At 34.8% G+C, this 27,098-nt stretch overlaps 2 protein-coding genes and 1 pseudogene across 2 annotated transcripts; 2 read left to right on the forward strand and 1 right to left on the reverse strand.

Annotated features, from left to right (window-relative positions):
• Positions 1-1,385: 1,385 nt before the first annotated feature.
• Positions 1,386-5,759, forward strand: LOC132269253 (trans-cinnamate 4-monooxygenase). The gene is made up of 3 exons (XM_059770388.1): positions 1,386-2,264; positions 2,513-2,646; positions 5,024-5,759. The coding sequence occupies exons 1-3, from the start codon at positions 1,480-1,482 to the stop codon at positions 5,626-5,628; spliced, it is 1,524 nt and encodes a 507-aa protein (XP_059626371.1). The 5' UTR covers positions 1,386-1,479; the 3' UTR covers positions 5,629-5,759.
• A 3,011-nt stretch (positions 5,760-8,770) lies between these two features.
• LOC132269254 (B3 domain-containing transcription repressor VAL2-like) lies at positions 8,771-18,017 on the forward strand. Its single transcript, XM_059770389.1, has 14 exons — positions 8,771-9,156; positions 9,315-9,452; positions 10,351-10,432; positions 10,518-10,634; positions 11,323-11,987; positions 12,125-12,221; positions 13,107-13,281; positions 13,990-14,066; positions 14,185-14,265; positions 14,373-14,597; positions 14,781-14,830; positions 15,431-15,544; positions 15,882-15,949; positions 17,111-18,017. Exons 2-14 carry the CDS (start codon positions 9,343-9,345, stop codon positions 17,815-17,817), a joined length of 2,568 nt encoding a protein of 855 aa, XP_059626372.1. The 5' UTR covers positions 8,771-9,156; positions 9,315-9,342; the 3' UTR covers positions 17,818-18,017.
• A 1,953-nt stretch (positions 18,018-19,970) lies between these two features.
• On the reverse strand, positions 19,971-27,098 carry LOC132269683 (phenylalanine N-monooxygenase CYP79D16-like; annotated as a pseudogene).

A 27,098-nucleotide genomic window follows, 5' to 3' on the forward strand; every position in this document is an offset into this window, starting at 1 on the left:
GACACTTATTTACATGAGAAATTGACCAAATTACCCTTTTACCATTTAAAAGACTTTTTAAACTTTACCATTTAATAAATTGGACCAATCTACCCTCATGAACAATTTATGCATAAAAAAAAGTTATAAAAAAAAAACTTTATATTGTTCAATTTTTTATTTATTTTTTTATTTTTTATGAATGTCTCAACTTCTTAAAAATGTAAGCGTCTAAAATGACTTTTTGATCCGATACATATATTTCAAATAAATTATATTTTGTTTTTACTTCTTTTCTTTTTATTTTTTATTTTTAAATTAAGATGTTTAATTATTTCATCTAAAAAATTAATCCAATCTTTTTTCCTTAAAAATAGAAAATATGGTACCAGTATAACTTTATGCATCTTAAATTATATATAAAATATTATACATTTCCTAACATAAAAGGGGAAAAAAATAATAATAAAACAAAGGGAAAAAAAATAATAATCAAACAAGGGGAAAAAAAAAAAAACAAATGCATGCATAAAGTTATACTGGTACCTATTTTCTTTTATGTTAGAAAATACATAATATTTGATATATAATTTAAGATGGATAAAGTTAGACTGGTACCATATTTTTTTATTTTTAAGGAAAAGAGATTGATTTAATTTTTTTAGATGAAAGAATTAAACATCTTAATTTAAAAATTAAAAAGAAAAAGAAAAGAAGTAATAACAAAATATAATTTATTTGAAATATATGTATTGGATCAAAAAAATCATTTTAGAAGTCTACATTTTTAAGAAGTTGGGACATTTATACAGTAATAAGAAAAAAAAAAAAAATAAACTATATAAATATATATTTTTTTATGCATAAATTGTTCATGAGGATAGATTGGTCCAATTTATTAAATGGTAAAATTAAAAAAGTCTTTTAAAAAGTCAAAGGGTAATTTGGTCAATTTCTCATATAAAGGGATGTCTTTATCTATTTTTGAATCTAAAAGTGTCTTTATTCAAAAATAAATAAATAAATTTTCTTTGAATATTCTTTTACTAAACTTCATGATGTGATTTTACTTTACCCCCATAATATATGAAAAGAATCATATGCAAAATCCTCCTCACCGACTGTACTAAACTGCCAATAACTTGACTTCACATAAGAGAGTGTTGTGTTACTATCATGTAAAGAATTATAGATTACACAGTCTCTTAGATTGAGAGTTCGATGCTAGTGTGCTTCACCAACCCCCTTACCTACTCCCTCCCCTGTCTTATTCGTTCTCTCTCCTCCCAATTAATCCGCCGTTAAATCTAACGCCGTCAACCCGCACCAACATCTCACATCAAACCCGTTCCATTACTCCCACCACCACCACCTCACACACTCTATAAATGCCCCGCGCTTCCATCACTTCACCCACCATTCACCAATACCCACCGCCCCTTAACTCTATCATACTCCACCATTTTCCCTTCTAACCTACGCTCCCAATCCTCATTCCCAATGGATCTTCTACTTCTAGAGAAGACCCTCTTGGCTCTCTTCGTTGCCGTTGTCGTCGCTATCACCGTCTCTAAACTGCGTGGTAAGCGCTTTAAACTCCCTCCAGGACCCATACCCGTACCCGTATTCGGAAACTGGCTCCAAGTCGGCGATGACTTGAACCACCGAAACCTGACGGACCTAGCCAAAAAGTTCGGCGAAATTCTTCTGCTCCGAATGGGCCAACGCAACCTTGTGGTGGTATCGTCTCCTGACTTAGCCAAAGACGTGTTACACACCCAGGGGGTCGAGTTCGGGTCCCGAACCCGAAACGTGGTGTTCGATATATTCACGGGTAAGGGTCAGGATATGGTGTTCACGGTCTACGGTGAGCACTGGAGGAAGATGAGGCGAATCATGACCGTCCCATTCTTCACCAACAAGGTGGTCCAGCAGTACCGGCACGGGTGGGAAGATGAGGCCGCACGTGTGGTGGAAGATGTGAAGAAGATCCCGGAGGCGTCGACGGTTGGGATCGTTTTGAGGAGGCGGTTGCAACTTATGATGTACAACAACATGTACCGGATCATGTTCGACAGAAGGTTCGAGAGCGAGGAGGACCCGTTGTTTCAGAGGCTCAAGGCCTTGAATGGAGAGAGAAGTAGATTGGCTCAGAGCTTTGAGTACAATTATGGTGATTTTATTCCCATTTTGAGGCCTCTCTTGAGAGGCTATTTGAGAATCTGTAAAGAAGTCAAGGAGAGAAGGTTGAACCTCTTCAAAGACTATTTTCTTGAAGAAAGGAAGTAAGCTTTTTACTCTTTTCTTTATATTTCTTTATATATATTTACCAAAAAATGACATAAGTCCCAATGTCAGTTCCCGCTCATATATACACACACACATGCATAGAGTTAATGGGGAAAATCTTAAAAAAAATTTTGAGTTCCCAATTTACAATTAAATGTTATTGTCAACCATTAGATATGTTCCAATATGAGTGATGTGACAGAAATGTTTCTATATATATATATGTGTGTGTATGTATTTACAGGAAGTTAGCAAGCACCAAAGTGATGGACAACAGTGGGCTAAAGTGTGCAATAGATCATATTCTGGAGGCCCAGCAGAAGGGAGAGATAAATGAGGACAACGTTCTTTACATTGTGGAGAACATCAATGTTGCCGGTACGCTTTTCTACACGTTTGTTAAACGGCTCTTGTTCTTGATGATTTTACATGTTTGTCCTGTGCTATTAAGCTACACTTCTCTGAGGTGTTTGTAATTTTAGTGTTATTTGCATCCTTAATTGTCAATATACACCCAGCAACTTGTAAACGTCACTTTGCCGTGACAAATGCAAAGAGCATTAAGTAACCGCCAAGTCTACCTGAACGTCTATCTTTCTTTTTCCTTGCCAAAATGGACTCCATTAAATGTTATGTTTTGACTTTTGTTGGTCTCATCCTTATCTCAAATCCTGAGAAATTCCTATCATTTCCAGAAGTAACCAGAACAATTATTTACATGTTGATGCCTATATTTGGTATATTAATTAAATAATATTAACTAGGGATAAGATATTTTAGTTTAACTGTTGGAACAATTATTTACGTGTTGATTAGTACATATTAATTAGGGATAAGATATATGTACTAATTCAAATAGAAAAATGAGTTCCAAGGCCAAATGCTTTTAATTGATCAATGCATGCCAAATATAATAGAGTGGGACGCTTCATTTCCTCATCTCTTGTATTAATATGACCAATAACATCTCTTGTATTAATATGACCAATAAGAAATATTCCATCAAAGAATATTGCGTGCCCAAATATAACTACTCTCACATAAATAAAAATAATCCGTTTGGACCATGTATACTCTTAACTTTAATATTTTAATTTATCATTTTATGAATTATTAACATTTTGATGCCTATATTTATTTTATTAAAGTAAACAACATTAATTTGGGTAAGATATTAGCACTTGATTCTTGTTTAACTTTAATAATTTAGTTTATCATTTACATTTCTTATTAATTATTAATTGTAACTTTCTATTACCTTTCTTAATTTCTATTTTAATTTCTTTAAAAGATTCTACATGTACTTATATATAAAGTCTCTATCACATCAATTTCATTTACATATTTAATTGCTTCAATTTTTTTTAGATGTCAAGGCAAACTGCACACAACCTCTTGCGGGGTTGGAACTCTCAACTTCTCTTTTGAGGAGGAGAGATCATACCAACTACCGGTAATAGTTGAGTGGTAGCTTCACACTTGATATAATAAAACCCACATAACCAAAATATAAGAGGGTCTTATTGTTCCACATAGCCCCAAGTGACCACTTTCATTGCTTGCTTCGTGGACCCGCCATTGTCCGATTGATCTTTCTAGAGACGCCTAAATTTAGGTGAAGTAATTAATATTGTGCAGGTGCTATTTCTTCTTCTACTACGTAAACATAAAATCTATGCTGATAATTGAATGCCTTTCTAGATTTTGAGTGCTAATTTTGCTTTTAAAGGAGGTCATTTATTGGTTGGTCCATTTAGGAAGTTACATTAAACTTTATGATATCGTCTAATAGCTTTCTAGTCGGTTTATTCAATGGCTATTTTCATCTCCATCAATGTTTATGACATGATTAACGACTTACTAAAACTTTATTGTGTTATTTAATTATTTATCTTATTGCTACTGATAGCTATTTACATTCTTAGTTTATGAGTAACTTTGAATTTTCATTGTTATACGGGGTTGGGGTCATTAAATTTGGTTTAGTCATTGTTATATGTTATAGTACCAAACCAAACACATTATACTTATCATCTCCTACTCATTCGTTTTTATGGATGATTTTTTCCAAAGCAATGCGATTAACATTCCAATTTACGTTTCCTGCTCATCATATGAAATGTAAAAGTTACATGGAAACTGAAGTGCACAGAAAGTAAAAATTTCCTTCACTTTTAGAATGGGTCCGAGCATGACCAAATAAGTCAAATTTTACCGAATCCACAAATGAAACTTTGAACTTTGAAGGTGGGGAGCAGGGGATTTAAGGTTTTCAAATTAGTGGAATCCCCACCAATCATGTTTGGTGTTTGGTAGGTGCATTGCATGCTATGTTTCCTAGCGAGATTAGGGGATTTAAGGTTTTCAAATTAGTGGAATCCCCACCAATCATGTTTGGTGTTTGGTAGGTGCATCGCATGCTATGTTTCCTAGCGAGATTATTTGATATTTAGGTGCAGCTATGTGGAACTATCATTAGTGGGTCATTGCCAACCAAAACACCTAATTGTACATTTAATTTAATTTATGAGGATCACCAACTACGGCAGATACATTATAGTTTATTTCATCATGATTGAAGTATGTGCATGAATGTGTATTAATATATTGGTGTGTATTATGGGCCTCATGTATATCCATCTCTGTCTGAATATGTACATTTACATGTATGTGTTTACCGATGTATTGATATGTTAGACTACTGTGGCCTCATGTTCATGCTAATGCATATCCCTGTCTGTATGTCATGTAACAGCTATTGAAACCACACTATGGTCGATAGAATGGGGCATTGCAGAGCTTGTTAACCACCCTGAAATCCAGAAGAAGCTCAGGGATGAAATTGACACCATGCTTGGTCCTGGAGTTCAAGTCACCGAGCCTGACACCTATAAGCTGCCCTACCTCCAAGCTGTGGTCAAGGAGACCCTTCGCCTACGAATGGCCATTCCTCTTTTGGTCCCCCACATGAATTTGCAAGACGCAAAGCTTGGCGGCTATGACATCCCTGCGGAGAGCAAAATCTTGGTGAACGCCTGGTGGCTTGCCAACAACCCAGCTCACTGGAAAAACCCCGAAGAGTTCAGGCCCGAGAGGTTCTTGCAAGAGGAGTCCAAGGTTGAGGCCAATGGCAATGACTTCAGGTACCTTCCATTTGGTGTTGGTAGGAGGAGCTGCCCTGGAATTATCCTTGCTCTGCCCATCCTCGGCATCACTTTAGGACGTTTGGTACAGAATTTCGAACTCTTGCCTCCTCCGGGACAATCAAAGATAGACACTACAGAGAAGGGTGGGCAGTTCAGTTTGCACATCTTGAAGCATTCAACAATTGTTGCAAAACCAAGAACATTTTCAACTTGAAATCTCTTCCATTTTGTGTTGTCAAAGTGGGATTGATAAGGAAAAGTCTAAATATGATTCTAGCGTGTTTGTAAATCTATGAATTCGCAAGGTTAATTTACAAATTTGCAATAAGTAATTACTTGGTATGATGTTTGCGTGCGTATAGCTTAAATATTGTAGTGCCCTAATGGTAAAATCATTTTGTTTCTATTCCATATAAATAGAATTATCGCTAACAAATCTGGATCTATGTTCGGTCATTAAATAATCAATTTGATGATCAAATGGAGCTCTTTTGGAAGCAATTCAAGTTTGAACTCTTTCAGGAACAATTCAAGTTGAGCACACGTTTTTAGCTAAATCCAAACCGAGCTCTTCTGGAAACAATTCAAGTTTGAACTCTGTAGATACTGGTTCCTAGGACACTGTTGAAAAGTCAATGAGTCTGGGGTATATCACTCAAGACAATGCGAGGAAAGCAAAAGAGCTATGGAAGGGAGAGAAAGTTAGCCCCAAAGGTAGGGATTGGAGTGATGGTAAGAGAGATAATGCCAGGAGTCGATGGTCTGAGTAGCCTGCCTTTGACCTTCTTCCATTTATAGCCTCAAGTTAGTGAAGGGGATTTATTAGTGCTTATTAGGCTCCTTCTGAATAGGGTAGGACTCATGTAATCATTAAGATTATGCTGCCTTAATTCTTATTCTTCAGGACCATTAGATAAGTGTAACGCTCCTTTAATGACGCAAGATCAGGCATAACGGTAGCGACTTTTACTCCGGTTATCTCTCACTCTGGTCCTCGAATTGGGTCTTGCTTTGCAAGACTTGATTAGCTTTCTTTCCTCCAATCCAAAGTCTCTTTTGTGCTTCCCCTGACAACGAAGTAAGTCTTACCATTTACTCTTCGTTCCGGTTAGTTAGGCCTATAGATTGATGTGATCAAGTCGTCATAAGATTTTGGATCTGTCGATCGACAATTTGTGCTTGGGTCAGATCAAGGTTTGGGGCCCGTCGAACGATGATTTGTACTGGGGTCGGATCGAGGTTCTGGGCCCGTCGATCGATGATTCGTACTTAGATCGAGGTTTTGGGTCTGTCGATTGACGACTCGTACTTGGGTGGAATCGAGGTTTTGGGTCCGTTGATCGATAATTCATAATTGCATTGAATTGAGGTTTTAAGCCCGTCGATCGACGATTCGTACTTGGGTCGGATTGAAGTTCTGGGCCCGTCGATCAACGATTCGTACTTGGGTCGCTATACTCCTCGACCCACTCTTCAAAATTTTATTTATGATTTGTCCTTCCTGCTTTGGAGTAATGATTCGTGCGGGCTACTTAGGTCATGAGTAGGTGACGTGGCTTAAGGACATCCACAAACTCTTTTAGAAACAATTCAAGTTGAGCACACGTTTTGAGCTGAATCCAAACCAAACTCAAAACAAATGAACTGCATGTACTCGATACTTATCAGTTCGATTTATTTACAGTCTTATAACCAATGCGATTCTCCGCACCGAGTGACATCAATGTGAGCAAGCTAGGTTCCAATCAAAGCCGCCAATGGGGGTGTGAAACCAAGGGCCTGCAAAACGATGTTGGTTTGGATTAAAGTTGTAAATTTCAAACGCATGCGGTTTGATTTTAGTGAAAAAAATGAATGCATGAAACGGCACATGATGCCATCCTCTGCTACCATTGTCTTCTTAGCTAAAATCGTTGGAATTGTGATTTGAACGCCCTCACATGGACGCATCACACCACGTAGGTCACTGCTGTCCATTTTATTTGCCAGATAATTACTATATTTTTATATATATTCTTGTTTTTCTTGACCTCATATATATTTTATATTTGTATAAACGGCAATTTTGTATAAGTTAACAATATAAATGTTTAAATTTTTAAAGATTAATTTTGGAAACTTGTATCTTTTACCAGAGTATAAATAAACATAAAATTATTTATTTATTATTTTTTTAATTTTATAATTAAAGATTTGCGTTTGTAATTAAATTATTCATAGATTAGAAAAGAACACATATTCAGCAGGAGTAAGTAAATATTATCATTAAACATATGATCTATTAGAGTTTGGAGCTAACGCGTTTATAGTATGAAAAGAATTGTTTAATATGAAAAGAATTGTTTTGTATTTTATTATCAATTCCATTAGAGCTTATCTTGGTTTCATGCACTTTGTGTTGATTATCATCATTTGTTTTACCTAATTTGGTTGACATTATGCACAATGCATGCATGAGAATATTGGTAACTGATAGTGACATATCACCTTAATTGTTTTTATGGTAGAATTTTTTTTTTTTTTTTTCCCCATGGCATTGTAGGTTGGTAGGAATTGTGGTGGTAAGTTTTTGAAGTTTCGTTTTTAAATGTATTTCTAATTTAAATGATGCGTGTTGTAGCAACGATACACGTGCTTTAAAAAAATTAATGAAAATTCATTTTTCTTCCTTCAAAATGTAATTCAAATTGCTATTATGTACTTCCACCGTAAAGTATTTTATTTTATTTTTTCTAATCTATGTCCACACAAAGATTTATTTTTCATAGTATGCACATTACAATGTATCATTTTATTATTTGAATTTTATAATTGGAGTATTGTTTACAATAGTAGAAGAAGAAATAAACCTTTCATCGTTTTGTGTAGAAAACGAAATCTACACAAATCCAAACCTAATTCAGTTAAAAAAAAAAAAAATTTAAATGAAAGATTAGAAGGTTGATCTGATCTTGAATAATCTTATGGGTAAATTACACCAGCTCCCCTCTAATTAGCAAAAAGCTCAAACAGCTCTCCTCTGATTAGTATAAATATCATTTACTTCCCTAAACAAACGTCAGTGGTCTAATACGGTCAAACTGGTTAGATGATGATGTCAGCAATCTGAAACAGCAGAAGGTCCCTATTGCCCTTTAAATATACGCGAAGACCATCTTGCCCCAAACATATTGTTTAATAAAATGCTTTAAATGGCCAGGGTAATAAAAGGAAATAAGTCCCACAATTTTGAATTTGTAGGGGAATAAAAGGAAATAAGTCCTACAATTTTGACAACAAATTCAACAAAAATTACCTATTTTTTATAGTAATTTTGACTTTGATCGGAAATTAACCGACAAGTGGTCATGGGAATCCACAAAACCGTCGGGTGGATCTTATCAAGTGTCCGAAAGTGGGCAATAGAAGGAAAAGGGTGAAGTGGGGAGACGACCTCGCGGTGTCTTCAAGTGTCGTGCATGCATTTTGCGCATCTCATCTCTGTTCTGTTTGCTTTGCATGCACACCATAGATAGCTTTCTCTCTCTTCTTCTTCTTCTTCTCTCTCTACATCTATTCTCATAACCCTTCAATCCCAAGAACCTCCATCGTCGTCTTAATCTCACCTTCACTGAGTTGACCCACTCCTCTAGCTCACAGATTCACTCTGAAAGTTGAAGTCTTTCTGTATAATCAAGAGCTAACCACACCAAATTCATGGCTTTTCTGTAATGTTTGTATTCATGTCAATGTGGCATTCAAGGTTCGCTACTCTGTACCCTGTATCTCTTATTTTCAAATCTTCATTGATTTTATTCTTTTTCATTTTTTGGGGTTGATTTGATCTTTTATATGTGTTGGGTAGTCGAATCTTTAAAGAGAATTTTAGGGTTTTGATTTGGGTTTTTTTTGTTTGCGTAGAGATTGGTGTTAGGTTTAATTTGGGTTAATGGCAAAGATTTGCATGAACCAAGTGTGCCGGGCACCGACGAGCCTCGAGTGGAAGAAAGGTTGGGGATTGAAATCAGGTGGATTCGCCACTCTCTGTTACAACTGCGGGTAATTTGCCAATTCCAATTCTAGCCCTGCCTTCTCGGAATTTTCATGTATCAGCTGTGTCTGAGTTGATTTCATGTTCCAAGGGCAGTTTGGGGTTGTGAGTTTTTTTTTGGATCTCAATATAGTTCTTGTTGGGAGTTTTTTTTTTTTTTTTGGTTTGAATTTTTCCTTTATTTGGGATTTTTTTATGTCACATTTTCTCGTGATCAGACTTGGAACTTTTCCTATTATTGATTTCTCTTTACTTCTATTTTTTCTTTTCTAAAGTGTTTATTTCCCCAATTTAAAACATGGGTATGATCATAGGCAATGCTATGATAATATAGTGCACTTTCATTTTCCATTTTTGTAGGAAGAAATTTGTAGAAGCAACTAGAGGACTAAAGAAAATCTCAATTTGAATAAATAGCCTCAAAGCATTACCTTAGCTCGAGTGAATTCAACTCAACTCAACAAAACCTTAACCAACTATTTGGGATTGGCCACATGAATCATCTTTCGCCATTCTGCACTCTATCTCAATCCATGTTGTTTTACCAAATGCCTAACATTACCCTAAATGTGTACCATCTCACTCTTTTCACTAGTTTATCGTTGGTTTTCACTGTATGCGATCAAACTATCTTAGTAGTCTTGACTCTCATTCTGTACATACAGTTGTAATACATTGATTTGCTTGAGGAGTTGCAACAATTGTCACATCAGAAATGTAGATTTTCTTCTGATATAGTTGGGTCTTTTTTTGATTGCATACAAAGCAGTGAGATGAATTATCTCATGATGATATATATATATATTTTTCCATGTGTCAAATTGTTTGAGAGATTCCTGTTTGGATTTCATAGTGATTATAATTTTTGTTTGGATTTTGCTTGACATGGCCTCATGTGAATATTAGATCTGCCTATGAAAATTTAATTTACTGCGAGACATTCCACCTGGAGGAAACTGGTTGGAGAGAATGCAGATTCTGTGGGAAGGTAATTAAAGCTTGATTTTCCTTATGTTTTCAGAACACTCTGTTTTTGTTGTGCTTTTAAAGTCTTGTTCAATTTGGTATGGCAGCGTATCCATTGTGGATGCATTGCTTCAAAAGATTTGCAGGATTACCTGGATTTTGGAGGTGTAGGGTGTATAAACTGTGCAAAGAGTTCGGAGATTCACTCAGTAAGACCAATTATGGTAATTAATTATCTAAAATCCAAAATATTACTATCAGTTATGTTAAATTGCTCAAAAACAATGGACTGCATACATTAAATGATTTTTTCTAGGCCATTTGGCATCAGTCTTGATTTTAAATTATTAGTTGTTACATTTGTGCAAGGAGCATTTAATGTGCTACATTATTTTATGCCAAAAGTAGATCAGTAATGTAATTTTACGGGTAACCTAAAGAGTATGAATAGTAGCACTTAGTGATTTTTTTTTTTTTTTTTTTTTTGGTAATTTAACTGCATCCACACATCATCTATGGCCTATTATGGGGAAGAGATGGATGGTTTAAATTATTAGATTTGACATTCCCTGTCTATATCATTGGCATAATTCCAATATTTTGTTGGACCATATTCGTTTTTAGCAGAGCAGCAGGTGATGAAATATGTCTTTTCACTTGTATGAATTTGCCAATGGAACAGTTGTGGGTAAACCTGGTGTTTGTTTGCAGAAGGACTTTGTCTTTTTACTTGAGATATAGCCAGTTTTGGTCATGTTTAGTATGTTTTTGTCCGAATGTTGTTAGTCATTTTACTTGATTAGTTTCCTGCATACGTAGGGTGTAGTTCGTACTCTCAGGAGTACAACTAAATATTGTAAGTAATATGTTACATACTAGTATCTTAAATCCTTCTATAATTTATTCATGCAGATTCCAAGTAATGATATTCCCAGTGGATTTGGCACACTGACAACAAATGATATATGTGATCTACAATCCTCTGTTGGTGAAAATAAAATCAATGGAATTATTGTTGATAAGAGGAGGGTTATGCAGTTGAGAAAAACAACGGAAGTGAATGAGATCAGCCACTTCCCTCAAGCTCAGAATGGTGACTTAAATGCATCTCTTCTTCAAAGGAAACCTGAAGACATCATACGTCCGGTTGGGGAAGCCAGCAAAGCTTTTCCAAATCTGACAGAACATTCAGTTGTATCATCCATATTTGCTAAACCAGACAATAACATAATAATGCAAGGGGTTAAAGATATGTATGAATCACTCACTCAACCATCCTTAAGTTTCTCACTAAGCCCTCCTTTGGGTACTACAAATTCTGCATTACCTTTTCCTGGTGGGGTTTTGGAAGGAAGGGAACAGAGCAAACTTCCTCCTTTTCAACAAGGGCAAAGGACACGCCATATTTTGCCCAAGCCCCCCAAAAGTGGCCTCACTATCGGCTTAGAGGCGAATAAGGAGATGGTTTCTCAGGCGCGCACTGCCCGACCTCCTGCTGAAGGGCGGGGCAGGAACCAGTTACTTTCACGGTACTGGCCAAGAATTACTGACGAAGAATTACAGCAGTTATCTGGAGAGTATCCTTGATTATGCCACTGTTTTCATATTTAATTTGGTTCTTGTAATAAAGCAATCTGCTTTCCTGTTAATATGCATGGTTTTCTTTATCCATTAATTGAAAGATGGTTTTCACCTTACATTTGTTATCTTCAAGTTTGAATTCCACTATTGTGCCGTTGTTCGAAAAGGTTTTGAGTGCCAGTGATGCAGGTCGAATTGGTCGTTTAGTCCTCCCCAAAGCCTGTGCTGAAGTAAGTTTTATTTTTTCCTATTGCTTCTTCCCCCCCAGTAGCTTTTAATTTTCTTTTGAAGTAAGTTTGTTTAAATTACTTTTAAAATTTTAACTTTCCTTTTTTCTGGATGCAAATCACTACTTATAATAGAAATGGAAGTTGTGATCTCATTTTTGTATATTTTGAGAGTTATTTTATCTTTTGCCTCTAATGATACTATACATTTATACACAATTATATATGTATACATTACAGTTTCATCTTCTAACTTATTCTTAAATACCTACCATTGTTACATCCCAAGCTACCATGTAACTGACTCTTTTGCCCCCAAAGCTACTATATGATTGCAGGAATAAATAATAAAAAGACCATCACCAAATTTAATCCTGTTAATGAAGGATACTGGAAGAGATACACTAAATATAGACTAATCTTTGTCATTATCTACACAAAGTGATTGTCCCCAAACTCGAACTTATTTTCTTACACTTGGCAGCCCAAGGTCATTAAAAATAATGCTTCTTATATTCTCATAATAGTGCCATTGTAAATTCATACTACACTTTCTTTCTGTTATGAATTCTAAAATGCCTGTCTGGCCCTAAATCTCAAGTTTATTATACGATGACACCTTTAGTGCATACTTATATTAATATGTTTTGCCTTACGCTTTAAAATAGTAGAAAAAAAATTTAATTTTTTTCATTTCATAACTTCTCTTTTCCCCCCACTATGACACCCGTTAGGGGCACTTGAGTAAAGTGATAATAAGATTGGAGGTTGGCCGCTGTTTTCTGCTTAGCACCTCAATCCATTTTCTTTCCCCATTTTCACCAAAATACAACTGATGGCCATAATTAACAGTAATAATGATGCTTTACAATATGGAAATCATTGCAGGCGTATTTTCCACCTATTTATCAGTCAGATGGTCTACCAGTAAGGATTCAGGATATAAAGGGTAAAGAGTGGACATTTCAGTTCAGATTTTGGCCCAACAATAATAGCCGGATGTATGTGTTAGAGGGTGTAACCCCTTGCATACAGAATATGCAATTACAAGCTGGTGATACTGGTATTCTTCATGCCATTTTTGCTCTTAGGGAAATTTACATGTATATTTAATTATACATATTAGTTGTAGCTTTAATTTTTATGTTTGCATATAGTTGACATTTGAAGGCCCTGTACTTGAATTGTTTCTCTAATAACCTGTATATATAATTGCTGGAATAACATAGCAATTTTGCATTATTGTGCAGTGTTATTTGTCTTGTTCCATATATTGTTTTAATATTCTGTAGCTAGTTGTTTGATTGATTTATTGGTTCTTTTGGTAATTGATCCTCCTGAGATTTTGATGAAGTAGGCTCATGGCACTGCTTGTTTGTTCTAATATTCAAAGCATTTTCCTCAATTATTAGTGGTGTGAACTATCAGTCCTGGACTATTCATATTTTGGGCATGGTTTTTTTCTAAAATGACAACTAAACATCCTCCATGTGTTCTATATTTATGAGTTTGGTAATGGAGCCTTGATTTTATTATGGGAAATCATTCACATTTATACATTCCTAGCATGCATAACTGAAATCTTTGTACTAAAGGAATCTTGATGCATACATGGACAACATCCATCGGTAGTTCAGATAATAGTTTACCTTTTTCATTTTTTTCTCAGTATAGTTCTTCAATCGAGATTGATCCACCTTGCATATTCTTAGTCTTTTTTTTATTTGGTTCTAATTTGAAAATTTTAATTTATTAATTAACTTTTGTGCAGTGACTTTTAGTCGCATAGATCCTGGCGGTAAACTTGTCATGGGCTTTCGGAAGGCAGCAAACCCTGTTGATGTGCAGGTCAACCTTCGTATGCTTCATCCTCTTCTCCATTATTTAACATCCTCTCTCTCCCTTTTTCTGGGTGTGTCAGTGTGTCAATGGGCTGACATAAATAATTTATATTGCTAAGAAACAGGACAACCAAGTATCTGTCCTACCTAATGACGCTCCTTCTGGAGAAGGCTCCTTCTCTGGTGCTAATGAAAACCTGGTTACAGTAAGTTGTCTATGTCCCGTTGCTGAACAGAAGCAAATGTCTCATCTTATTGCTCTGTCTGAATATTTGATTTTGCTCATTATTTTTGGTTGGCATAAAATGAGAAGAGTGGAGGTAGGACAAATGAGGACTCATCGCAGCAGTCATTTCTGATTCCAGAGAAGAAGAGGACTCGAAACATTGGGTTAAAAAGCAAGAGACTACTCATGCATAGTGAAGAGGCTATGGAGCTGAGACTCACATGGGAAGAAGCTCAGGAGTTGCTTCGCCCACCCCCGAGTGCCAAGCCAACCGTTGTCATGATTGAGGAGCATGAATTTGAAGAATATGATGTAAATATGCCATTCGAAACAAATACTTGTTTGTTTTAAACATATTTTGGTCAGCCTTTCTTGTCTGCAAGTTAATAAGTCATCTGTGGGGAATGCTGCTCTACCTTCTAGCGAGTTTAGAACATCAATCCCCACCATGTTTTCCACGTCATCTGTGTGACTAATGTTGTTCATGTTATTTAGGAACCACCAGTTTTTGGAAAGAGGACTATATTCACCACACGAGCATCTGGGTGAGTAACTTCTTAAGTTATTTAGTTATTTTGTCATCAGTATATCAAGAAACAGAGAGAGAAGGAAGGAAGGGAGGGGGTTATGGGGGACTAACAGACTTTTGAGAAAGTTTTGCTGTCATTTTTTGACATGTTTGTTATGCTTCTGGTTTCACTTGTCTTCCTTTTAGAGAACTATTTCTAAAGTTTCAAATGGCAGATTTATTTTGCTCCCATATTTTTAAACAATCGACAGATGAGAAATGAATGATGGAAAGAACCTGTGGCTCTAGACTCACGATCTTATTAGTTGTCCTCTAATTCTCTTTCTTTAATATTTTTCTCATCCTCTCTGGCATGCATTATGGTCCAAGATATTTGAAGAACGGGCTATCCCAAGCTGCCCCCATTACCACTTGTGATGCATGTAAAGGGCCACTCTCAATTCAGTTTCATTTTTATATGTACAGAATTAAGAATATCAATGACCCCCCACCCCAAAATCACCACCACCACCACCACCACCACAACAAAAAAGTAAAAAAAAAAAAGAAAATAATATTATTGTTTCGTTGGAACATCCCTCAACTCTGAATATATAGAGCATTAATCATGATCCAGGGAACAGGAACAATGGACTCACTGCGATAGTTGCTCCAAATGGCGAAAGTTGCCTGTGGATGTTCTTCTCCCTCCGAAGTGGACATGTTCAGAAAATATTTGGGATCCAAGCAGGTCTGGACCATTTTTATTTTTTTATTTTTATCTTTTTCCTTTATTCTTGTATTTGTCTTCCTAAAATTAAATTTTGTGTTGTATGAGGTTTCTGCTAGCATAGCTCGTAAAGTCTCTTTGTGGCCATATCAGAGTCATGAGATCGAATACAGCTCCATCCTTTTATTATTATTATTATTATTTTATTTCTATTCGATCCTTGTTTATGCAGTTGGGAGTTGTACATTGAGATAGACAAGGCTCTAGTTATGATTACATGAATGTTGTAATTTCTGTTGCTTGTTTGTGGCAAAAAAGGAAGTACTTTTTCATACTAATGTTTATGATGTGCTTCCAGATGTTTATGTTCTGCACCTGAAGATATGAGTCCAAAGGATCTGGAAAGCTTTTTCAGAGTTGGCAAGGGTATGAATAAGACTGTGTTTCCTTCTTATTTTAACTAAATTTTAATGGATTTGAGAATTAATAATCATAATGCTTGCAAGTCCTTATATGTGTTCGCTTTCAGACAATGCCTATGTGTATCCACTAGCGCATATTTAGTTGCACGCTGGCTGCACTGTGGATGATTATGCATGCATACTGTCTAAAATGGACTTGGTTACATATGGACTATGTATGTTAAAAAAAAAAAAATGGACTATGTTAAATTGTTGAAGTTGTTCAATTGTTTTCTATCTTTTGGGATTAGTCTGTTTTACATGGAAGCTTCATTCATTTTTTTTTTTTTTCAAATAATTTATTTTGTATGCTGATAATTTTGGTAAGTATTGCATGAAATTCTATTGAAGTAGGAAGAGTTTCATTGTTCTTTAGTTGGACACTCCTGTTGATTGTGTTCGATAATAGGTGTCTCTGACACATTACTATATCCTTCCCCATTTCATATTACGTCTGTTTCTTATGAAATTCTATTGAAGTAGGAAGAGTTTCATTGTTCTTTAGTTGGACACTTCTGTTGATTGTGTTCGATAATAGGTGTCTCCGACACATTACTTTATCCTTCCCCATTTCATATTACATCTGTTGCTTATACCTCACACAATTTGATGTGTCCATGAAGATTAGTATGGATGATTTTGGAAGCTTTTAGATTTTGGCATGCTTTATGTGAATGTTCATGTGTTGCACTTGTGAAAAATAGATGATTTGTATTCTTTGTATGCCTATGTTTATTGTGAAAGGAGAAGTAAGTAGAGGGACTAATTTACTTTGTCTATTTTTATTGTGAGGAGTGAAGTTTTTAAGTTGGTTAATAACTTTATGTCCAACAGTTTCGAAATTCAGATAAAATGGGGTCCAGTGGCCATTTGAGTTGATTCAGAGATCCTACGTCTGTAAAACCCGTTTTTCAATGTGTGACCATTCAAGACGTTTTTCAACAGTTTCAATGTTTGCATCAGTACAAGTTGCTTTTCCCTATTCTTACTCGTGTCACCTGTTGGTTTTCTTCGTTTTATGATTATTCTCATTGCAAATAGTTTTGTCATATTGATTGTGATATTTTCCCTAATGAATCTCAAAATACCTGCCGATGCTTAATTTCCCTCTCTCTCACTTCTCCAGATTTTAAGAAACGAAGAACCATAGAAAGCCGCAAGGTAGGCCAAGAACACGAGCCCTCTGGATTAGACACCTTGGCCACTGCTGCAGTCCTAGGAGACAATGTGGGTGAGTTAGGTGATCTGTCAGTTGGAGCCACTACAAAACATCCTAGGCATCGTCCTGGCTGCAGTTGCATCGTCTGCATTCAGCCCCCTAGTGGGACCGGCAAGCACAAGCCCAGTTGCATATGCGTTGTGTGCATGACCGTGAAGCGCCGGTTTAGAACCCTCATGTCGCGGAAGAAGAAACGCCAATCAGAACATGAAGCAGAAATTGCCCGGAGGAAGGACCAGGTTCCTCCAAGGGATGAATCAGAGATGGCTGGCACATCTGAACATCCATTGCCGCATATAAACCATTCAGATAATGAAATAACCGGGGTTAGAACACAAATGGAGGTGGCTGAGTCCAGCAAGGAACAGCTAGACTTGAATTGCCATCCCAACCGTGAAGACGACCTTCTAACAGAGACAACAGGAGCGAGCATGACCAGACTTGTTCATGCAGCAAGCCTTCCACTAGAGACGTACATGAGGCAGAATGGGCTCTCAAACTTGCGCCCCTGTTTGCTCTCACCAGCCTCTTGTGAGAACGAGGGAAGCCCACCTGATGAAGGGTATTTTGCATCTCTAGTACCAGAGTATGAGAACATGAGTGATGAAGGATAATCTCAGCCCAAACGAGGCTGTTATAATTTTCCTTTTTTCATTATTTACAGGTTTAAAATTATATATGATATCTGTTTTCTTCCCCAACGGATAATGTTATGTGTCTCCACAATCAAAGAGTGCACTGTGTCTTACAATGATTTGTGCTTTGATCTCTTCTGTTGACAGTAATGGGTTATCATATGTATCTTTGACCGTAATTAGAACATCAAGCAAATCCTCTTCCACCTTCTTTGCACCACTCCTCCACTGTTGCATCTTCTCATCAATTTCAGGATCTTGATACTTTCTTACACTTGCAATAGCTTTCCTAATGATCTTCTCATGACCATCCAAATCAACCTGCCATCTCATCCATGGATTATAAACACAGAACGAATACACGTACTCAATTAAGAGTACGTGTATTCGTTATCACATTCCCTCAAGGTGATCTGCTTCTTCGGCTCTCTTGTGGTTAAGCCATCGGTGTCTAGCCGGTGAAAGCACCGCATAAGTAACAACCCTTTTCATATTTTTCCATATTTCACCTAAAGGGACAAGAACTAGGATCTATAGTCCCAAATACAGAATAGGGAGTGTTTGTCTTGAAAAGTAAAGGAATTTTTATTTTTTATTTTTTATTTTTTTATTTTTTTATTCTGAAAAGTCAAGGATTGCGCTTCTTGTTTGAATAGGATGAATTGGTGAGAAAATATAGGAAATTATAAGAAAAAGATTATTGCTATCCCATTATTGCAAATTTAATGAAAAAGTCATCAAAGCTTGGTTTGATTTGTATGTCCTCTGCCTCTCAAAAGTGTAGATAGGGAGTTTAAGCTCTAATGGAAGCATGTAAGAGTATATTTACTTTCAGGAAAAAAGAAAAAAAAGTTCAATGTACAAATAAAAAGAAGGGATTTCGAGCATAGGATCCATGTAGTATTTTTTATAATAATCTCATAAGTGAATGAACCTTGCAATATGAAGCGTTAATTAACTATTTCCCATCATTAATTTATACACATTTGCAAATTTTAGGTATGAACACAGTAGAAAATTTTATACCAATGGAGAGTATACGTGTCCAAAAAAGATCTTGAAATTTGCAAAAATATAAAACTCTAATTTGGTAGAAAGTCTTGTGAAGTTGAAGTAATTAACTACAGAATTTAAACTCTAATGGCCTATGGACAGACAGAGGGGTGTACACGGTTTGGTTTAGATCAGTTTGAAAGTTTTTTGAAATTAAACCGATTCTAACCGTTCCAGAAAATCTAGAACCAATTCTGGAACCAAACCAAACTATTAATTGACCAAAGGAAACAAACCAAATAAAACAGTGAGAAACCGGTTCGGTTCGGTTCGGTTCCACACGGTTCCTATTTTTTTTTCATCTTTTTTTTTCTGTACATTTTTTTTTTGCCCCCTACATTAGAAGTATTCATATTTCAAAATCCAAATGCACAACAATAAACCAAGTTAACCAACACATTCTGAATTGCTAATATATTTAAAAATTTTAATTCATTATTCTTTGTCAATTTTAAAACTGAAGTGGGAATAGTACATTCAAAATTGCTAATATATATTCAGAATTACTAATTTAACAACAAATATTTAGCCACAATTCAAAAAACCAACAAAATTCAGCCACGGTAAATCAATAAAAAATAAGAATGGACCATAGAATTGATAGTTGCTACAATTTTCTAAGTGATTTGGATTTTAGGATTATATTATATTTTATATATAACTAAACTATTCGGTTCGGTCCTAAAGGATCTCAAATCGTGACCAAATCGTATATTTACGGTTTTATAAATTTGTAACCGTGATTGAACCAAACTGTTTGATCCGATCCAGTCTGATCTGATTTGAATTTTCAATTTGACAGAATTTTTGTGAACATACTATGAACAAGAAAATCTTAATAAACATGAACCATAATAATTAATGCACTTTTAGAATAAAATATCTGTAGTAATCTATTGACTATTTGTCCCATGCCAAAACAAGTTCTTTGCCACATAGCCTCACAAGTAGAAGAGAATAGTGCATATTGATGAGAACCTCCACAACTGAACAATTACATATATATTTATATTGATGATATAATTGCTTTCAAGGTGTACTGAAATTAATTTTTGGATAAATAAGAGGTGTACTTAATTTCAAGGTGCAGGGTACAAGTTATCTTCCAAACGAGGCTTTGCGAGTGCAAGCAGTGGTTTAGCCAGAAAGAGACTATCCATTTCCTCATTGAGGTCGATAGTTGACGGCACACTCCATGTGAACCCTCGAAGAAGCCTAGCCAACAGCGTTGTAGTCATAGCGGACCCCAGTGCGATCCCGGGGCATCCACGCCTCCCTATGCTAAATGATATCATACGCAAGTCGAATTCAAAGAGTTGCACGCTTGAGCCATCATCCTTTAGGTGGCGCTCGGGCTTGAACTTGAGTGGGTCGTCCCAGGCATTAGGGTTGGGGCCAAATCCTATACGGCTGAGCAGGACATGACTACCTTGGGGATGAAGTAGCCTGCCACAGTTGTGTCAGACACTGACACGTGAGGAACATTAAAGGGCGCAACTGGAGATTTTTATTAAGTTATTTATTACAGAGGATGTTATATGTTGTTCATATCCAAATAATTCTATGAGATTCAATTACTATGGTACAAGAGTCTTGTTATTATTATTGTAAATTTATTAATAATAATAACAAAACTTGCACCTTGTAGAGATTCAAATTAGTCTTCTATATAAAGTTATAAATTAATTTGATTTTCACAACAAACTGAACCAAACAGATTTGAATTAAGCTTAATTATTTTTTCATGTGTGAGACAGAAAAAGAGAAACTTAAAAGGACTTGTGCTTTGATATCTTTTTCTGACAGTATTGGGTTACCATTTGTATCCTTGACCGTAATTAGAATATCAAGCCAGTCCTCTTCCACCTTCTTGACGCCATTCTTCCATTGTCGTATCCTCTCATCAATTATAGCTTTCTTTTTGATCTTCTCATGATCATCGAAATCAACCCACCATCTCAACCATGGATATAATCAATAACACAGAACGAAAACACGTACCTAAGAAGGGTGAAACACGCCTCGATGTGCTCTTCTTCCTCACTACCCGGTCCTCTATCCGTCATTCCTTCCCCAAAAAATCTCTTGTTGAATGTCAGATATCCTCTTTATCACATTCCCACAATAGTGCTGCACCGCGATTCTCACATTCACTACACCATCGGTCTCTGAGTGCTTGCATTGGTTATGGACATATCAGACAAGGTGATCTGCTTCTTCAGCTCTGTTGTCGTGAAGCCATGGGTGTCTAGCCGTTGAAAGCACCTCAGAAGTAACAACCCTTTTCATTTTTTTCCATTGTTCACCTAAAGGGCCAAGAACTGTTGTTACATATCCAAGGGCAAATCCAGGAATTATTAATGGGGGGCTAATATTAAACAAGGAGTAATTGGGGATCGAAAAATTAAAGAGTTGGAAAATTTTAAAGGAAACAAGGTTATCCTTTAGAGGGAGAGGAAGAGTGAGCTCTCTGATTTGTGCAAGATTAGGAATTTAGGAGTTTTCTGTGCTTTGACTTAGTAATTATTTAGGGTTTGTTTGGTTTAGGCTTGGTTCGACCTTTGTTTTAAAATTGTGACTTAAATATTGAGCTTGTTTGGATGAGTTAAAATTGAGAGGCTAATACTATTACTAATTTTTTCTTTTTTAAAACATTGGGCTAAATATACCTATACTAAAAAATAAAAAAATAAAAAAAAAATAAAATAAATTTTTTTAGGGGGGTGGGGGGCTCAAGCCCACTTAAGCCCCCCCTTGAATCCGCCACTGTATGCATCCATTGCTGATGACATCGCCTGCCATGCAATCAGGCCTTGATGATAGGTTGCATCTTGTTTCTTCAAGAACTCGAGTCCAATTTGAGGACAAGTGACAGGAATGACAAGAACATTTTCAAGACGGAGATAAGCTATGTCGGTGTCATGTCTTTCATGAGCTTGTGTATCCATCGAAATGTCAGCTTGTTGATGACCACTTCTGGGAGGTTCCCAAATACAGGCCATGGTTTTGGGCCAGGAGGCAGTGAGAGATTATGATGACTAACCTTGGTCTTCTTGTTGCCCCATGTTTGGTAATTAACAAGGAACAAGAAAATGAAGATCGTGAAGAGAAAAATAACATTAGTGGTTGAAAAGTCGAAGAGAGTGGATGGAAAGCCATGCAGGACATATCAAGTCCTGTGCCATGGAAGAGGCTTAGTGTAACGGGTGGACACTTGTCCATTTATTCAAAAACTTAAACTATTGAGTAGCGCTACATACCCACTTATTTATACCCAATTACTTTCCTATCCGGATCCGATGTGGGACAAATAACCTTTGATCCGATGTGGGACAAATGACCTTTGTAACATTCTCCTCTACCCAAACTCGCAACACCCTCGTTGCGGTCGAGCCACCCTGTCTACCCAAGGGTGGCTCACTCGGACGCCTTCCGGATCGGGTGCTTGGAGTGACACCGGATCACGGACTGGGTCTGGTTCTGGCTCTAATACTAACTGTAACGGGTGGGCACTTGCCCATATACCCAAAAGATCGAATTATTGGATAGTGCTGCATACCCACTTATTTGTACCTAATACTTTTCCATCCAGATCCGATACGGGACAAATGATCTTTGTAATACTTAGGTATAGGAAGAGATGGCTAAGGTAGAGTTCTTTATGGTCATTACTGAATAACACTCGTAATAAAACCATTACTACTAATCTATACTTTGTTATTGTGATCACTGATCAACATGTACCTTTTATATAACAATTGCATTGAGGATTTTTTTACGTCGGTCCAATCATAAATGCATAAATAGTTCATAATTATAAAATGTGGTCCAATCATAAGTGTTATTATTAATTATTATTTTTTTAATTTTGTAATTAGAGATTATTTGTGTATTTGTACTTGTACCACATCATGAATTAGTAAGGATAATTTATTCATCGGTGAGTAGGCAAGTCTTGTTTATTTATTTATTGAACCTACCAATGAAAATGAAAGAGATAAAAAATAGAAAAATAAATTGGGGGCACCCTTTTAGCTGGGCAAGTCTTGTTTATTTATTTATTGAACCTGTCAATGAAAATGAAAGAGAAAATATATATATATATATATATATATATATATATATATATATATATATATATTGGGAGCACACTTTTAGCTGGCCAAATAGCCAGTTTGGATATTGCGTGTGGGGCCTGCCAATTGTCCAGGCGAACATAAAAACCAATTTCATACTATCCGATTTAAAGGTGTTGTAGGTATTTAAGGGTATTATTATTATTGTTATTTTACTCTGGTAAGAAAACAAATCAAATGTCATACGGTATATATAGGCAAGAACATCGGTCATAGACATAGAGCCAACAACACATATAACACAAACAGTCACAGATCTAACCAAAACAAACTAACACTCTTTATGGTCAAGGTCAGACTCTTGACAAAACAGGGGAAATGTGTCAGTAACATTAAACCTGGCCAAAATATGGTATATAAGCAAAGTGGGCCAAGGAAGCACACAACCCACATGATGGAAAGGTGCACCGATATTGAGCAGAACCAAACTAGTCTCCATAGAAACCCAAACTTGGGAAGTGGAGTAAGGCAACCCAATAAATCCCAAACTTCGTATTGACGCCACTAATGGAGCATGATACAGCGCCAGAGAGAGAATTAGGAAAAAGGTATTTAAGGGTATTGAAACACCAACTAATTGGGAAAAAAATTAACTTGGATGAATTCAAAATTTTGTATGTATAGGGTGGTGCAATATGGATTAAATGTGTTAAGTGTATAATTAAATGTGTTGAAGGTAGGTTTAAATTTGGTGAAATCTAGATTAACACTCCCTTGATCTCAAAATAAGGGTTATGTTTTTTTATCTGTTCCAAACTAATAGTTCACTTTTTTTTTTTTTTTTTCAAACAATATATTTCACATATTTTCATAAATGTATTTTGAGTTTAAAATTTCAAATTTAATATTCAAAAGTTAAAAGGCAGGTTAGTAATTTTTTTCTCCCACATGTCTCCTTAAAAATTACTATTGTCCATAAGCCACACTTAAATTGAGACAGAGGAAGTATTATGAAAAAATTAATGATTACAGTTAAAGTATGGTTGTATTAAATTACAGTAAAAGTATGGTTGTATTAAACTATGTATTTATGAAAACAACAAAATTTTCAATTTAAATAATTTACTATTAAGTTAACTATTAATCTCCTATGAGTTACTGTAAAAAAAATTTATAAAAAAATAAGGCATTCAGTTGAGGAATAATTGTGGTGAATATATCTTAAATCAAGAATAAATGTGTACATTATTTTAACACGATAATAAATGTGTTAAAATGTAATTTTTTATTTTATTTTATAAATGATATTGTAACACATTTATTACAATGTATATTAACACATTTATATCAATAACAAATAGTTTTATTATTAAACACAATAATAAATTTGTTGAAAATGTATTTTTTTTTACCACAACATTTATTAACAGTCACTATAGAATGTATATGAAGTTTCTTGCTCCTCCACAAGAGGTCACTTATATATATATATATAATAAATGTGTTAAAACATCATTTATAAATAAATAAAAAATACATTTTTACACATTTATTATCGTGTTAAAATAATGTACACATTTATTCTTGATTTAAGATATATTCCCAACATTTACTAACAAATTTATTTCAAGAAAAAATGTGTTTTATTATTTTAACACAATAATTAATGTGTATTATTATTTCTCTTATTATTTTTTGATTACTTAGGCAGAATTGTTAGGCTTAATATATTTGATTGGTCAATGCATGCCAAATATAAAAAATGGGATTCTCCACTTTCTTATCTAATGCATTAATGACCAATCAGTAGACCTAACAGTTTTAACCAAGTGATACTCTTATTTTTCTTTTTTTTAATAAATGTGTTAAAAATGTATTTTTTGTAAATGAGATTTTAATAAATTTATTACAATATTTATTAACACATTTATTGCAATAATAAATAATTTTATTATTAAACACAATGTGTTAAAAATATATGAGCAGTAATTCAAGATGTGTATCATGAATGATTACGTGGCTTCTATCTTTCGGAACAAATTTTTATTATTGTAAATATATGTACATATAACAAAGTTCTCTGTATCTAGAAAAACATGAATATATATGCTATATGTGTTAAATTTACATTGATGATAAACGACCATGAAAGAATCCTCACTAGGTTTTGTATGTCAGAGTCCAATTGATCAAATAGAAAAAAGGCAAATGGAACAATATATTATAACAAATTAAATGACTTTATAGATACAAAAATCGTATACAATCTAATGTAAGAATTTTGTTTCCCATCTATATAACCATATGATTTTGTAGAAGGAAAGGAAAAAGAAAAAACCGAAATTAAACGGTATTAGAGTTTTGTATCTGCACAATCTTTCACTAAACAATTAAATAATATATTTACTCTCAAGTGAATGAGAAAGAAAAGTGAAGTGAATGAAAAAAAAAAAGATATTTTCTAACATTTATTTGGTTAGCATGAAAATTTATGTAAAAAAATTGTAGAAAAATATTAATTTGTTAATTTGAATAGTGTGAAAATAAAAAGAAAGTAATTATGCATACCGAAATTACCCTTATGATGTAAAATGATAGAATATTAAATTCAAATATATAATTGTTTATATTCATTTTTATAATTTATATTTAGAATAAGGTTTCATAATATTTCCTTAGGTAAAACTAATTATTAATTTAAGATAAACAAATTTAAAAAAAAAAAAAATAGAGATGAAGAGGCAATACTACTGTTTGGAAGAAAAATTAAATATTTCACCATATAAAATATATATATACATATACATGTCCATACCACCAGATTATGAGTAGCTAAAATTGCAACATAGAACAGACGATTAAAAAAAAAAAATTCTATTTAGAAGCCGGATCTATTTTGAGCAATTTTATCCAAATTACCATTGATATTCTTGGAGCATCTCCAGCAGTCTGTTAAAATATCATTTTGTGTAAAATATACATTGCTACGTATAATGGGAATATATTTTTACACAAAAGGTATAAAATAACCGTTGGAGTTAAAAATAAATAATCTAAATTTTTTGTGTAAATCTATCATGACACATCAGATTTACAAAAAAAAAATTTACACAACGGTTGGAGATGCTCTTACCTTAGAATAAAAGTTGTTTTGAAATTTTTTTTTGAGAAAATACTCAATATTTATACAAATTTTAGTGAAAGAATTAAGGTTGGACTCGTGTTGCTTACCCTCCAAGAATCTTCCACATATGATAGTTTCATTCTACAATTCTTCCATATAAGATTTCTCCTATAATTGTAATTTGCATGATTGATGAACCCAAACGGATGGATCAAAGAAAAAATAATTTTTATATAAGGTAAAATAATTAGGAATGTCAGATTTAACTCTTTGTATTTATTAATTTAATTTTTAACATTTCTTATTAAAAAAAAAAAAAACCGCCACTAACAAAACAGTTGCCTTACACATGACATATGCAAAAATTATTGTTCTAATCCAAAATGACATCCAAACTATTATTCCCAAATATCAAATTATCCACCCAAATTAAATAATTTCTTCACCCAGGAAATTAAAAAAAAAACTACTCAAAGAAATTCAGGAATAAAGAAAATATGAGAAGAAAATGAAATAAACAAACTGTTGTTGAAATTATGGAGGGTTACCATAATGACTTTGCGATCCAGTCATTAAAGAAAGCAAAGCAGACAAAAAATCATTCATGATTATATTGATAGGGTCTACCGCAAAAAAAAACCTTCAAATATGCTTACATCATACCACACTCCTGTAATACCGAAAAAAAAAAAAAAAAGAAAAAAAGAAAAATCCTTTAAGTTTTAATTTAGTACAATCAAGTCTTTTGGGACATTGAAAACTAATAAAATATATAAAAATACGAAATTTTGTAAAAGAACCAAAAAGCACACCCAGAAACCCCAAGCGTCGCGGCACCGACGGGCAAAGAGAGGCTTGGTTGTGAGCGACGGCGAGCTCGGCTTTGATGATGGAGGCGGCGACGAGCTCGACTTTGATGGAGCGACGGCAGAAAGGACGGACGGTGGTGAGAAGATGGGCTCGGCTGTGGATGGTGAATGGTGCACTGCGGAGTCCACAACCCACAT

Source organism: Cornus florida, unplaced genomic scaffold (assembly GCF_030987335.1).
Source record: "Cornus florida cultivar Cherokee Brave unplaced genomic scaffold, ASM3098733v1 CherokeeBrave_3.0.0_Hap2_Chr08, whole genome shotgun sequence".
NCBI classification, from domain to species: domain Eukaryota; kingdom Viridiplantae; phylum Streptophyta; class Magnoliopsida; order Cornales; family Cornaceae; genus Cornus; species Cornus florida.

What these genes read in the sequence shown, in the direction of transcription:
- LOC132269253 (XM_059770388.1), top strand. Translation starts at nt 1,480, where the DNA reads ATGGATCTTCTACTTCTAGAGAAGACCCTCTTGGCTCTCTTCGTTGCC. An exon ending in TATTTTCTTGAAGAAAGGAA is followed by an intron (nt 2,265 to 2,512) that starts GTAAGCTTTTTA and finishes ATGTATTTACAG; the next exon opens with GAAGTTAGCAAGCACCAAAG. An exon ending in GGAGAACATCAATGTTGCCG is followed by an intron (nt 2,647 to 5,023) that starts GTACGCTTTTCT and finishes GTCATGTAACAG; the next exon opens with CTATTGAAACCACACTATGG.
- LOC132269254 (XM_059770389.1), top strand. Translation starts at nt 9,343, where the DNA reads ATGGCAAAGATTTGCATGAACCAAGTGTGCCGGGCACCGACGAGCCTC. An exon ending in ACTCAGTAAGACCAATTATG is followed by an intron (nt 10,635 to 11,322) that starts GTAATTAATTAT and finishes TTATTCATGCAG; the next exon opens with ATTCCAAGTAATGATATTCC. An exon ending in TTCACCACACGAGCATCTGG is followed by an intron (nt 14,831 to 15,430) that starts GTGAGTAACTTC and finishes ATCATGATCCAG; the next exon opens with GGAACAGGAACAATGGACTC.